Here is a 14,015-nt window from a genome sequence, read left to right as displayed (position 1 = left end):
CTCAATTGCAGCATGTAGTTTATAACTACCTATGACATCAAAGACCAAACAACATGTCAAATATTTAGGCACTTGAGTTTCTCTTCTCTCTCTCTCTCACACACTTTTGAGGTAGAGGTCAGGTCCGTTGTCCATCTCACCCTCCCAAACCCTACTTTCAAGTGGGATTTTCTACGCAATCTATACTTGAAAGTGGATCATAAATAAGCGCGCTACAAATATGCACATACAAAACCAAAAACAAATGCAAGGTAGTCATCATGCATAGCTAAAAGCAGACTTCATGGGTATGCATGCATATTGCTACAATGACATGAAAGATTATGAAGCTCACAAAGTGTTGAAAAGGAAGTTCTGTGTAACAAAGAAAACGACATGAACGATTTTTAAAAATTGGCCCAATTCCGCTCCATAGCACCAGCATTAGCAGAAGCACTATAACCGCTAATCACTATTTTGCCAAGGCCCGCAAACTGCTATAGCACAACTCTAAACTGCTTAGCATTTACGTTAAGTAAAATCCAGCATTTTCATCCATTTTTCTGGGTAGTAATAGCCAAAATCGACATTAAAGAGAACATCTATGAATTGCCTAACGGCCCTAACCCCAAGCCTAGCAGTCCCAAGCCTTTTTGTGCTTAGAAAATTCAAGCTTTGTAACTTCTTAAACAATGGCAGCAGGCAGTGGATGAATTCAATAAAAGATGGCTATTTGCCCTTCCCATCATTAGGCCTGTCCCAACTTCAAGCAATTCATTAAGTCATGTGTGTTCATTCCAGTATTCAACTTGTATGCTTAGGAGTACAAGTAGTTCCTAACAGAACTCTCGATCTAACGACAACCGAGTGGACAAATATAAACATATGGAAGATTTTAGGGGTTGTTTATTTATCTCTTAATAGTTCCATTAAGAGGCAACCTCTGAATTGTTAAGAGGTGAATCTTGTTTAGCAAAAAAAATGTCTGCCTCTTAAATGGTTCTAAAACCCTCTGAATGATTTTGTATTTGGGATCTCCCTTAACCATTAAGAGCCCTAATTTCATTGTACACAATTACCAAACAATTATATTTCATTTTGCACTATATCATGAGAGCCTCTTAATCATTCTGACCACTTAATCATTTTGCATGCCAAACAGCCAAGTTCTAGAATCTAGATCCACCACAAAGAAATGGCACAAAAACCATATAGAAAAGCAATAACTTCCTTCAACTTTAAATTAAAATTTCATAATCATCATTCACAAAACTGTTGAACCAATTTAAGTCCACAAGAACTTCATGTTGTGTTACTATTCAAGCATGGTTGGATATAACATGATTATTAGCAAATGGGTGACAGCAATTACTCCAAAAAGAAAACTTCAAATTCCTAAAAGATTTAGTCTCAGATGATACAGAAAAACAAAACTAAACATGGAAGGAACCTTTAGATTCTAAGATCATCAAAAACCCTATTCATCGAATGCCAATTTCTCTAGTTTTTGCATCCCGAATTATGGATCTAGTTCGAATAGGCAACTTAGAACCTGCAATTTGTATGGCTCTTTTGGCCAAACTTTCTGTTACTCCTCCCATTTCATACAGGATTTGACCTGATTGAACAGGTGCTACCCAATGTGAAATTGATCCTTTCCCTCTACCCATTCGTACTTCAGCAGGTTTCGCAGTCACAGATTTATATGGAAAAATACGAACCCAAACCTTACCTCCTTTGCCGCCGCGACGTACATTCAGTTGCAATGCTCTTCGACCAGCTTCGAGCTGTTTAGATGTGATCCGAGCGGGTTCAAGTGCCTGAAGAGCGTATTTACCGAAACAAATCTCGTTACCTCCATCACGAATTCCTTCGATTCTTCCTTTTCTGAATTTAGGGAACCTCATTCGTTGAATTTGAACAGCGGTACTGTAGAACCGGAAGGAAACATCAAGTCCACGAAACAATGGCGGAATCGAGTTGAAGCGGGAGTTGATCGGCGAATATGGACCTGCCGATCGGTTCAGATTAGCGGCGGAAAGAGAGTGGGAGAGAGATGATTCCGACGGAAATGATAGAGGAGAGGGTTTTGTGATGGAAGATGAAGAGCGGAGGGTTAGAAATGATCTTGCGATCTTTGCGGCCATTGCCATCGCCATAGCTGTGAAGATGGAAGCTAGGGTTTGAGATTTGTTATCAAAAAGGATCTGCATCAATAAGCTGTTAGAGTAAATTACGTTTTTTGCCCCTGTGATTTTAAAAATTGCTATTTTAGTCCCTGTGGTTTAGCGGTGCGCATCGGGCGGTACGGACGGGTCAGGTGGGCAAATCCAAAATCCGACCAGATTTCGGATATGGAAATCAAGCCCTAAATTTTGGGTTTTCGGTTTTGTATTACTCCGAGTTCTGGCTTGGTCAGGTTTCGGATTGAAGTCGGTCGAGTTCGAGTTATATAATATTTATAATATATATGTGTGTATATTTCGGGTTCGGACATATCTCGTGGCCAAAAATCAAACCTAACCCCCAAATTTTCCCCCAAAAAGTCGGTTTTCGAAGCATTCATGTTTTACATAAACACTTTATTTTCGACTCGAGTTCAAATTTCGGACGAGTCGGGTTTTTCCCTACTGTGGTTTGTTAAAAATTGAGATTTTTGTTTCTATAGTTTTTATTTTATAGTTATTTTAGCTCATATGATTTACAATTTTTGGAGCATTCGTGTTTTACATGTGTATTTTTGGCGATCGGTTTGGTTCAGACCGTTGAAAAAAAAACGTTCAAGCTGCATACCAGGCAGTTTGACTATTTTTCAGACCAAACTGGACCATCAAACCGCCAAAGACGGTTTGGTTTCACTTGGTTCGACTAATTTGAGCAGTCCAACGTTTTTTCGAGCACCCATATCACAAACAACCCGACTCTAATCACCCGATTATTCTTGAGATCCAAAACCCGAAATTTCTGTTGGATATATAGGTTCAGGCAGGGCATATAATTACGTCACTGGATCTGACCCAAAACCCGAATATTATTTACCCTTTTTTTTTGTTTTGGTTTAATGTTTAAGGTCTTTAATGGTTATGACTTAATTACTTTAATTGTATAGTACTTTTTGTTGAACCGTCTAATTATTTATGGTGTGGTTGTTATGATGTACGTGTTACCATCTTTTGATGCATTTTAGTCATAATTGTATTAGATGATATTTGACATGTGAATCTACATTTTGTGCGTATTTGCATCTATACCTGCCGCTACGAACCCAATTTTAACAAGCAGGGATTCAACTTGGAAATCCAAATTTTGTGCATATATATAACGCGTTTAATCAGTTGTCTTCAATTTCAATTTTGTTCCAATGAATTTATAACACGCACATTGTCATCCCCTTCAATTTCCAAATCAAGAAATATCGATGGCCGAAGACCTGGTGGCAATGGCGACGGTGGCATCAATGGCACCTGTGACACACCCTAACGACCTGTTTGGACCAACCACAAATCCTCCAATTCCCAAGCCTTGTAAGCTGTTGCGTCTTTCATGCATGACACATAAATCAGTGAGTGTTTCTGATCGGGTTAATAGTGTGTTCTTCAAACGACATGCTTAGAGCTATGTTGCACGAAACATAGAAACACCCTAATGACATTACCATATCACAAAGGCTCAAGGCATGAACATGATGGTCATATTTTCCCCCCGGATATTTCACTTACGCCATTTCTTTTTCAAACCATTATTAATGAATGACTATTATGGGATGTTTGGTTAAAAGTATTAAACAGTAATCAATGAAAAATAAAATAAAAGAAACTGTTTGGTTTTAATAATATAACGAGAAAATCGAGGGGAATGAAAATTCACTGTTATTTTCATTCACTGTTATTTTCATTCTTCAGCATGAGACAAACAAACCCTTGATATAACAATTCTCACAATTTTCCAAAATTTATCCACAAGCATACCCTTCTTTTAATTTTTCAATTTTACTATTTTTATTTATTTTTTCCACTCATCTCTCACTTATTTTGTTTTGCCCCTCTTACTTCTTTTCAAATCATGAATGAAAAATTATGGCATCATAATTGTAGCCTATATATACAAAAGTTACTAGTGAAAATGCCATACAAGTGATGGTACTTGTACGGTATTTGCTCGATATATACAAAAATGGTAAATTACATGAAAAGATAACATATTTTTTGGATAACTTACTTTTAGAACTTACATTTTTTATACCTAAAATGTAAAGTTTTAAACATTTAAATAACCGGTTAAAACATTAATTAATTACCATATTGATATGACAAATAATATAATACCCGATTAATGTTTCAGCAAATAATGAGTTGAATACTACATTACTATCATTATATAATCCAATCTGAAATATAATTATTTGATAATTTTTTACAATGAAATCATAACACTGAATAGTTAAAGAAACACACATTATACAAAATTATTCAAATGATTTAGAATCGTTAGAAGGCAGAGCTTTTTTTGCTAAACAATTAGAATCGTTAGGAGGCAAAGCTTTTTTTGCTAAACACGATTCACCTTTTAACGATTCAATGTTACCTTTTAATGAAACTATTAAAAAATAAACAAACTAACCCACAAGTTTTTTTTGTCAAGTAGGGTGCTTTAATCAGAAAAGATTATTACACTGTAACATATGGGTTCTTTTTCATTTTCACATTCATCATCATGATAGAAGAAGCAGATATGTGTCTGTAATATCCGTGAAATGAATTTGAAGAATTTTCTATGCAGAGGCGATGCAATAAGGAGATTCATCTTAAAATAGCACGCCGGAGAACACTCCCGGCGGCATGATGATCGGAAATTGGATCATTTCAGACCATTGTAAATTTGTATTACACATGACCGATGCATGTCAAAATAAAAAAATTGGGGGATCTTTCAATAATAGAAGAAGAATTCAAATTGAGCACGGAAATTATTGCCGAATCTCGGATATCACCTTGCTTTCTATAATACATATAATTGCTCATTTGATCACGTTACTTTTTACAACACAAACGATTCCAATGAGCAATTTTACCACAAATCTCCAACCAAACCCGCACCAACAGCATTGAAAACTAGAATCTAGATTTCGTTTATGTAGGAGAATGAAAATTACTTGTGAATCTTTCCTCGAAGCTTTACGCCAAGAACTCTCTCCATCTAAGCCAAAACAGCCTGATTTGGAACCGCTTTCCCGTTCTCGTACTCCTGAACCACCTGAGGCCTCTCGTTGATCTGCTTCGCGAGATCAKCCTGGCTAATCTTCTTATCTATCCTCGCCTTCTGAATCAACTGCCTCACTTCCGGCGCCACCCTGTCAAGTGCTGCTGGCTCGGCGGCCTCATCAAGCTTTCTAGCATAAACCGCAGTCGCCGGTGCTTTTTTGTTCGATCCGCCGTCGAATTTCTTCACCGTCTGGACTTGAGCGCCGGACCGGAGGGCCTGGTTCACGGCCTTGGGATCACGAAGGACCTGTGACTTCGGTCTGGATTTATGGAGCACCACCGGCTCCCAATCTTGCGACACCGATCCGGTAGGTCTCGTTGGCATACCGTTCCCTTAAAACGATCGAGAGATAGATAAGTGGTTACGAAGAAATGAAGAATTGATATCAATAGCGTTAATGGAAGATGGAGGAGACGGACCTTTATATAGAGGACTGGACGGTCTGGAACGTTCCCAATCGAAATAAAATGGAATTTGGAAAATTATGGGTCTGGAAGGTTCTTCACTTCTTTGTATTCTTTTTCCCCACGGCATTTATTTTTTTAATTGAAAATTAAATAATTCATAAAGTATTAAATTAAATAAACTTCGTTTTAAAATAAAAATCATATAATCAATTTGGAATTTTTTTATTCTTTTTTGTAACCGAGGTTTTCGAGTCAATTTACGTACATCGATTAACTTCTTGGATGATGATAAGGGTTCTAATATCGGGTTGAAGATAATTAAACAACTCAACCTAATACTTGTAGTTTGAAAATTTTTAACTTAACCCAACCCAAACCGTACGGGTTGGTCGGGGTTAGTCGTATTGATAATTTTGATACATTAAAATATTCTTCTAACATTGAATATGTTATTTCTTTAATCATAATTTATTTTTCATTATCAACCATTTGATACAACTTATTCATATTTATTAAATTTTACGTATATCGCACTCAATTAATTTTATCAATGTACATATATACGAATGAGTTTACAGAGACATTGAATAGATTGAAAACATGTGTATATGAAGAGGGTATGTGATAATGTAATTGTGTAATGTATGTATTAATTGAAACTCAACAATCATATTAAATCCAAGAAATACAATGATATCGAGTTCATCGGGTTGAGTTGAATTTAAATAATAATAACCTAATTTCAACTCAATACTTACGGTTTGAAAATTTTACAACTCGATTAGACATCAGGTTGCTTCAGGTTGAGTTGAATTGGGTTTGTCGCATTTTTTAGCACCCCTAGTCTAGATTAAAACCCAAAAAATATGAGATTTTCACTACATTCCCCGAATGATATGAGATTTTTACTATATCCCCTAAGGATTACCGGTATGCTACAACCCAAATGGTTAAAATCTTGTGTTCTTTTCAAAGTTTATAATCAACTCTTAAATATTCTATAAAAAGTAAAAAAAAAAAAACTATAAATCTTCAAATCTATAAAACTTAATATTCGTTACTGATAAGGTTGAAATTCAAGAAGAAATAAAAATCCCCTTGTGACCACGGAGGTTTAAATGTGATGACTCCGGGCTATCTGCAAAACAGGTGGTCATCCCGGAATTAATCGGTTCGCATAACGGGTTGGATATCCAAGTTAATAAAAAAAAAAGGTTGAATATATAATTATTTTTTATAAAAAAATAGAGTAATTAGCATTGACCCAGACTATACTTTTACCTTGTAGTATTGTTGTATATCCAAATCGCACTCTTACCTCTCTGTGATTTATATTGATTCAGACCATACTCTTATCCGGTTAACATTTATCCAGTTTATACAGCCTGAGCAAGGATGGACCCACTGTATTATATATGGTAGCATGGGTCACTGCTTTGTTCCTTTGTCGTAATGTAAGAACTAGAAGGCCGTGAAAAGTGTCGTTGTATCAATTTGTTATATGCCAATACATAGTTTGAATCATGTTAGTCTCATTTTCTTAATTTTTAGCTTTTAATTTCATATTATGTTAAGAAAAAATTTGCAATAAAAGACTTGAATCTAGGACGCCAATTATGAAAAACAATGAACTAAACAACAGACTATTGATAATTTTCTAAAAGATATACATATATTTGTTTTTTTTTTTTTTTAATTAACCTGGATATCCAACCCGCTATGCGAGCCGACTAATCCTAGGACGACCACCTGCTTTGCAGATAGCCCAGAGTCACCGCATTTGAATCTCCGTGTCCACAAGGGGATTTTTAATCCTCATTGGATTTGAACCTGAAACCTCCTGGTACTTTTGACTTTTGGAGCTAAACTCAAACCAATCAGGCACCACCCTTGCGGTTATATATTTGTTTCTTATAGTCAAATAGTATCCCCACTTGAAAAAAATTCTATGTCTGTCCCTGAGCCCGAGCCCAACTAAAACCAGGTCTTTACCAAAGATATTAGGTTTTATTTTAAGATTATATTGATAAAACATAGATGTATTCCACCTTGTTCCATGGGATGGAGGTGAAAACCCCACTTTGTTCCACTCTATTCCACGTATAAGTCATGTCAAACATGGAACAATGATGATCCAATTGGAATGGAATAATATCGATTCAGACAGAAGAAAAGACCCTTTCTGTTATATAATCTCCTGTCGAGTGTACCAAACGCATCCTCAATAATTAATACTGACCTAAACCATATTTTTACCTGATAAACGCTTACCCAGTCTGTGCAGCTTGAGCCCAACTAAAACCAGGGTTCTTCTTCACTCCCCTTACCTTCATCAACTCTCTAATCTTATCAACTTCATACCACTTCCCTACTTCTGCATACATATTAGAAAGCAATGTGTAATACCCTGAATGATATGGTTTTAGCTTAAAAAGATGGTCAGCAGCCCAGTGACCCAACTCAATATTCCCATGAATTCGACAAGCTCCAAGCAACGAACCCCAAACGTTCGCACCAGGTTCCACCGGCAACCCGTTGATCATCTCTACAGCCTCGTCCATTAGCCCCGCTCGACCAAAAAGATCAACCATACATGCATAATGGGTCTGTGACGGTTCGATCTTTTGTTCTTTCATCTCTTTGAAGTATTTCCGTCCTGTTTCGACTAATCCTCCATGGCTACAGATGGATAAAACAGCTATGTAAGTAATCGAATCATATTTCACACGATTATCGGCTCTCATAGCTTCGAAAAGATCGATTGCGGCATCGATTTCGCCGAAGATTCCATACCCCATAATCATTGTGTTCCATGAGGCCACGTCTTTCACGGGTATGGAATCAAATACTTTCTTAGCGAGAACGAGATTTCCGGATTTGGTGTAAAGATCCAAGATTGAATTTGAAACGATGAGATGCGTGCTGTATAGATTTCTAACGCAAACTCCGTGAATCTCTTTACCTTTCTTGATTTCTGCCATATTCGCACAAGCCGAAAGTGCACCAGAAAAGGAGATAGTGTCGGGTTCTAGCCCTTCTTTCGAGTCGAGTTCTTGAAAGAGAACTAGTGACTCGAAAGAAGTGGTTGTATGAGAATAAGCCGATATAAGCGTGTTGTATGAAATTTGATCTTTACAAGAAATCTCGAAAACATTACGTGCAAGATCTAGACGTCCACATTTTGCATACATATCGATAAGGGCATTAGAGATGAATAATTGAAAAGCAAATCCACATCGGATTGATCTCGCATGTACCTGTTTTCCAGATAAAAAATACCCGATTCGTGCACAAGCAGGAAGAACGTTTGTTAACGTTATTGGTCCCGGAACTTGACCATGATCTTGCATTTCGATAACCACACGTAATGCTAACGATTCAAAGCCATTTTGAGCGTAACTAGCGATCAATGCATTCCAAGAAACGATATTTTTTGGATCAATCTTGTTGAACACATTTAATGCCTTAATCGGATATCCCGATTTAGCATACATATCAAGTAAAGAATTGGCTACGAATATATCGGATTCGATACCCGTTCTGATACTAAAACCGTGAAGCTCTAATCCCATTTGAAGATATTCAAGATCGACTAAAATCGGTAGCATACTAGAGATTGCAACAGAGTTTGGTACGATACCTTTATCGATCATGAATCTGAAGAACTCGGCAGCTTCTTGTTGACGATTCATGGAAGCAAAGCTTGTGATGATAGAATTCCAAGAAACATCATTTCGATCCACCATTTCATCGAAAACTTGCTTACAAGCTTTGAAATCGGCACATTTCCCATATGCATCGATGAAAGCATTGTTGATTGTAATGTGAGAACCGAACCCCATCTTGACAACATAACTATGTAACTCGCTTGTAAACATGTAGTCGTTAATGGCTGCACAAACGGGCAACAAGCTCACGATCGTAACGGCATTCGGGTTAACCCCAAAACAGTTCGATCTCGATCTCATGTCCCTAAACAATCCGATTGCCTTATCATAACAAAACAATATGGAACATACTGAGATTAGTGTGTTATATGACACAATGTCTCTCTCAGACATTTCATCGAACACTTTCTGTGCATCACTTGTACCGCTGCATTCTCCATAAAACCTCAAAAGGGTGTTGCCCACAAACACATCCGAATCAAAACCCGATTTGAAAATCAATCCATGAACCTCTTGTCCCTTCCAGACCTCGTGATAATCCGAACAAACTTTCAAAACAAAAGGGAAAGTATGATCATCGGGTCTAACACCACTACGGATCATCAGATTATAAATTAGAAACCCATCGTAAACACCAGCACTGCTGTAAGCTCGCGTCATCGTGTTCCACAAGAACGCAGAGCGAGAGTAGGAAAGTGATTGGTAAAACAGAAGTCGTGACGTTGATGGGTCTCCGAAGGTGGCGTATTGGAGGATAAGAGAAGCGGAAATGGAAATGCTATGTGGGAGGTAGCCACTGAGAAGTGCAATGGCGTGGGATTGCTTGGTTTGTGCGAGTGATTCTGTAGAGGAGCAGAGTGGGAGGATGTTGTGATGAGATTGTTGTGGGATTGTGGAGAAAAATTGGGGTTTTGGGGTCGTTTCTAATCGTTTAAGTTTGCCGGAAAATATGGAGTTTCGCCGGACGATGATGTTGCAGGGATGAATGGACATAGAACAGCTGTCCTCGGCTCGCTTGCGGAATGGGGGAGACAACCAGGGTGTTTTGTTTCATGACCTCCTTTTGTCCTCAACTCTCTCAAGCACACATACTTCCATCTCTCTCAATCAACAACCCACTTGATGTTTTGGGTGTTTGGGATTGTTTATTTAAAACAATTTATGTTTTTATTATTATAAAAATGCTTATTAATTTATATGGTATTAAATTAAAGTTTTATAAAAAATGTTTGGATTAACTTATAGTGGTACCAAAAAATAATAAGTTGATAAGTTGTTTTTTAATGTTTGACAAATTTTGCTTATATATGTAAAATGACTAAAAATGACAATCTTCCATATTATTGACGTATGGGAATGTTTGTAATTACTTATTAACTTATTTAATTTTTTAACATGTAAAAATTTATTTTTCATCATTCATAATAATATCTTTGACAAAAATTTATATCAATAAGATTAATAATTTATATCAATAAAATTAATAATTAACAAACATTAATAAAACAAGGTTAAAATGGTAAACTAGTAATAAACAGTTTTTCATAAGTCATAAAATATTAACTAATCAAAAACTGCTTATTATCAGTTTGCCACCGGTATAAATAGTTTTATTTTTCATCATTCAAACACTACCATTTAGCTTATCACCGATGCCAAACTGAAATAAGTCAAAAAACAACTAAAATAAGCAATCCCAAAACACCTCCTTAATACCACAAATATTTGATTAGTTGTTGTTAGTCGAGCTATCTATTGGAGCTCTTACTCTAAACCATATTGTAGTAGGTTTTGTTGTTTGTAATCTGTGTGTCCCAATATTGATCAATCTTCATAAAACCTTCAAGAACAACAATAGCAGAATATATTATCTATTAAGAACACTTGAAGAAAGAGAAAAAGAGAAAGTCAACTCAACAAATCTAGTCAAACTTTATAAACGTAAATCTGATTTTTACAATTGAGTTCTTCTTCAAAATTACAAAGACACCACCCTTTGTATAGGGTCAAACTACAAGACAAAGTCAAAGTCAAACATCTCTAATAAAAGTCAAACACGATGACTTTTATACAATTAGAGACAATTTTATCTTTCAAAACAAATACAATTTTACACTGAATTTCATTCAACTCAAATACATATGCTTCTAAGTACGAAATCAATTTATTTTTTTGACAGCTAAAAATTATGGATGTAATCATCTTTATTGGTGGACGGTTAAAGTTTTTGACAGGGGAAACAAGGTAGCCAATGGCTGAATGTAAGCAGGGTTTTTAGAATTTATTTATTTATTCATTAAAATTTCATGTTTGAATTTGTGTAATTAACTATGGATAAACATAATCAAATGGAGGATAAACATCTTATTTTAAAATATAATGTATAATTAGAATAATTATCGAGTTCTAACAAAATAATTAATTATTATCTTTATAAGAAAATTATATTATTAAACCAAATATAAATTAATTCGTTATTGAACCAAAATTAAATTATAATTAAAAAAATGAATTAAAAATTTACACAAAAAATGAGAAATTTTAAGTAGTTAGTTTGATACTAATATTGATATATTTTTGTCAAATTTTTATGATATCTTCAAATTTATATTTTATTGAAAAATAAAAGCATAACCATTTTTTCAAAATCACATAAGACCATATTATAACATTAACTGAGATAAAAAATAAAATGAAATATTAGAATCAATATGTATCTCCCTGTATTGTGCAAGTACCCTTCTAGTTAATAAAAACGGGCATGCCAATTTAAAATATATTGCTAGTTTTGATAGTTTATACGTATTCAAACGTCTTTTAGTTTACAAAAACAAATAATTTTATTGATATTGGTTTCATACTGCAGCAACACCTCTTATTATTCATAAATTAAATAAAATTTCAGACATCAACACCTCTTAAAAAACAAACACATTAGAATATATAAAGAGTAAGTTATGTTTTTAGTCCATGTGGTTTGTTGAAAGTTTCAATTTTCATCCCTGCCAATTTTGAAATTATGATTTTCATTCCCATGTTTTATAATTCACTATAATTTTCGTCCTTGTGATTTAAATTTTTATTACTATTTTATTACTATTTTCATTCCCATGTTTTATAATTCACTTATGATTTTTAAGAGGTTGTGCTGAAATCTGAAATCTGAATCAGCCAGACTGTTTGTTTTTTGCGTCTGAAATTTGAAGTTTGAAGATGAGAGATCGATAGTTGACATGGATCGACAGTTGACAAAGTTGAGAGATGAGAGATAGAGACAGAAGAGTTGATCTAGAGAAATCGAGCGCAAACATATCAGAGTAGGTAGGCGACGATTTGAAATAAGAGGTAATAAGAGTTTCGCAACCACTTAAATTTTCAGACCTAATAAGAGCTTTTAAGCTCTTAATTGGGGAAAAAAAAAAACACACTGAATCCTCTTATGTCTGACCGATTCCGACTTAAGAGGACATTAAGACTTTTTTTTATTAAAAACAAACAGCCCCTTAGTCTCTTAGACTATAATATAAATGAATTACAAACTATAAGGACGAAAAATGTAATTTCGAAACAATAAAGACGAAAACCGTACTTTTTAACAAACAACAAGAATAAAAAACGTAATTTACTCGTATATAAATTGAGAATCTGTAATAAAATAATTTTGAAAAATTGAGCAAAATGGTATATTGCTGTCCACCAAGGTTCAAAAAGGCGTGAGAGTGGCATGAGAACGATGTTAAACCTCAAACCTTACATGCCACGGCGAGGACGCGGCGTTTTCAAGACGTGACATAAGGCGGCAAATTTGCATGTCATAAATAAAATTATACATATAAATACATGTTTTCTATATTTTATCCAATCAGATAATAATATTAAAAAGATGTACATTCATATTAGAAGGAAAAAAAATCATATAAATTATTATTATAAAAATAGTTTTTTTATTAAATATTTAAAATAGAACTTAGCAAGGTAATTTTACAACTTTATTTTAACCGTGAGTATGCAAGGTTTATGAATTTGTGAAACCGTGAGCGATGTGATTAGTTAGATTTATAAAAATACAAAATCTAAAGTGTAAAGTGTAAAAACACAAAAAAAAAAAAATGGAAAAAATCACGTGCCGCGGCGTGAGCCACGTTTTACAAAAACGCTACGAAGCATTTTGTAATTGTAACGGTGGAGACGCGTCTTGCTCCATATCGCGCCATGGCGCACACCATGATGCGTCTTTTTAAACAATATCGTCAACTAAACATGCAAAAAAAAAAGTATGAGCTCGAAATCCAGCTTGAAGAAACCCGAGCCTATAGATGGCCAAATGGATCCGGCTCGGTCCACTGCTAATTTGGGACCGGGACCGGTTAAAGAATCTTTAACCAATTACTTTTTTCTAGAAAATTCATGGCCCAACCCGAGACCAGTTATACGTTGTCTAGATTTAACCTAGAATCAAAATTTTGACTTATGGGGAATGAACCAATAATATTATAAAAACCAAACAGTTTCCTTTATTTTCATTCCCATTTATTATTGCTTAATAACTCTTACCAAACATCCTTGAGTTTTCCAAAGTTAATTATGTTTCAATCAGGGGTGCTCAAAAAACCCGATCAACCCAACGCGAAATAACCACCTGAAGCAACCCGATGTCTGATCGAGTTGTAACATTGTCAAACCGTATGTATTGAGTTGA

General features: G+C 35.1%; 3 protein-coding genes across 3 annotated transcripts; all 3 read right to left on the bottom strand.

The window, feature by feature from the left end:
* Positions 1–1,192: 1,192 nt before the first annotated feature.
* On the bottom strand, positions 1,193–2,630 carry LOC112500912 (50S ribosomal protein L16, chloroplastic-like). Its single transcript, XM_025104529.1, has one exon. It carries the CDS (start codon positions 2,190–2,192, stop codon positions 1,461–1,463), a length of 732 nt encoding a protein of 243 aa, XP_024960297.1. The 5' UTR covers positions 2,193–2,630; the 3' UTR covers positions 1,193–1,460.
* Positions 2,631–4,934: 2,304 nt separating this feature from the next.
* On the bottom strand, positions 4,935–5,641 carry LOC112500705 (multiprotein-bridging factor 1c). The gene has a single exon (XM_025104262.1). It carries the CDS (start codon positions 5,563–5,565, stop codon positions 5,176–5,178), a length of 390 nt encoding a protein of 129 aa, XP_024960030.1. The 5' UTR covers positions 5,566–5,641; the 3' UTR covers positions 4,935–5,175.
* Positions 5,642–7,789: 2,148 nt separating this feature from the next.
* Positions 7,790–10,348, bottom strand: LOC112501032 (pentatricopeptide repeat-containing protein At3g57430, chloroplastic-like). Its single transcript, XM_025104669.1, has one exon. The coding sequence runs from the start codon at positions 10,307–10,309 to the stop codon at positions 7,916–7,918; it is 2,394 nt and encodes a 797-aa protein (XP_024960437.1). The 5' UTR covers positions 10,310–10,348; the 3' UTR covers positions 7,790–7,915.
* Positions 10,349–14,015: the final 3,667 nt, after the last annotated feature.

The sequence above is a fragment of the Cynara cardunculus genome (assembly GCF_001531365.2).
Source record: "Cynara cardunculus var. scolymus isolate 2C chromosome LG 17, CcrdV1, whole genome shotgun sequence".
Classification (NCBI taxonomy): domain Eukaryota; kingdom Viridiplantae; phylum Streptophyta; class Magnoliopsida; order Asterales; family Asteraceae; genus Cynara; species Cynara cardunculus.
The sequence above is the reverse complement of the archived record's forward strand: the minus strand, read 5'-3'. Positions and strand labels throughout refer to the sequence as shown.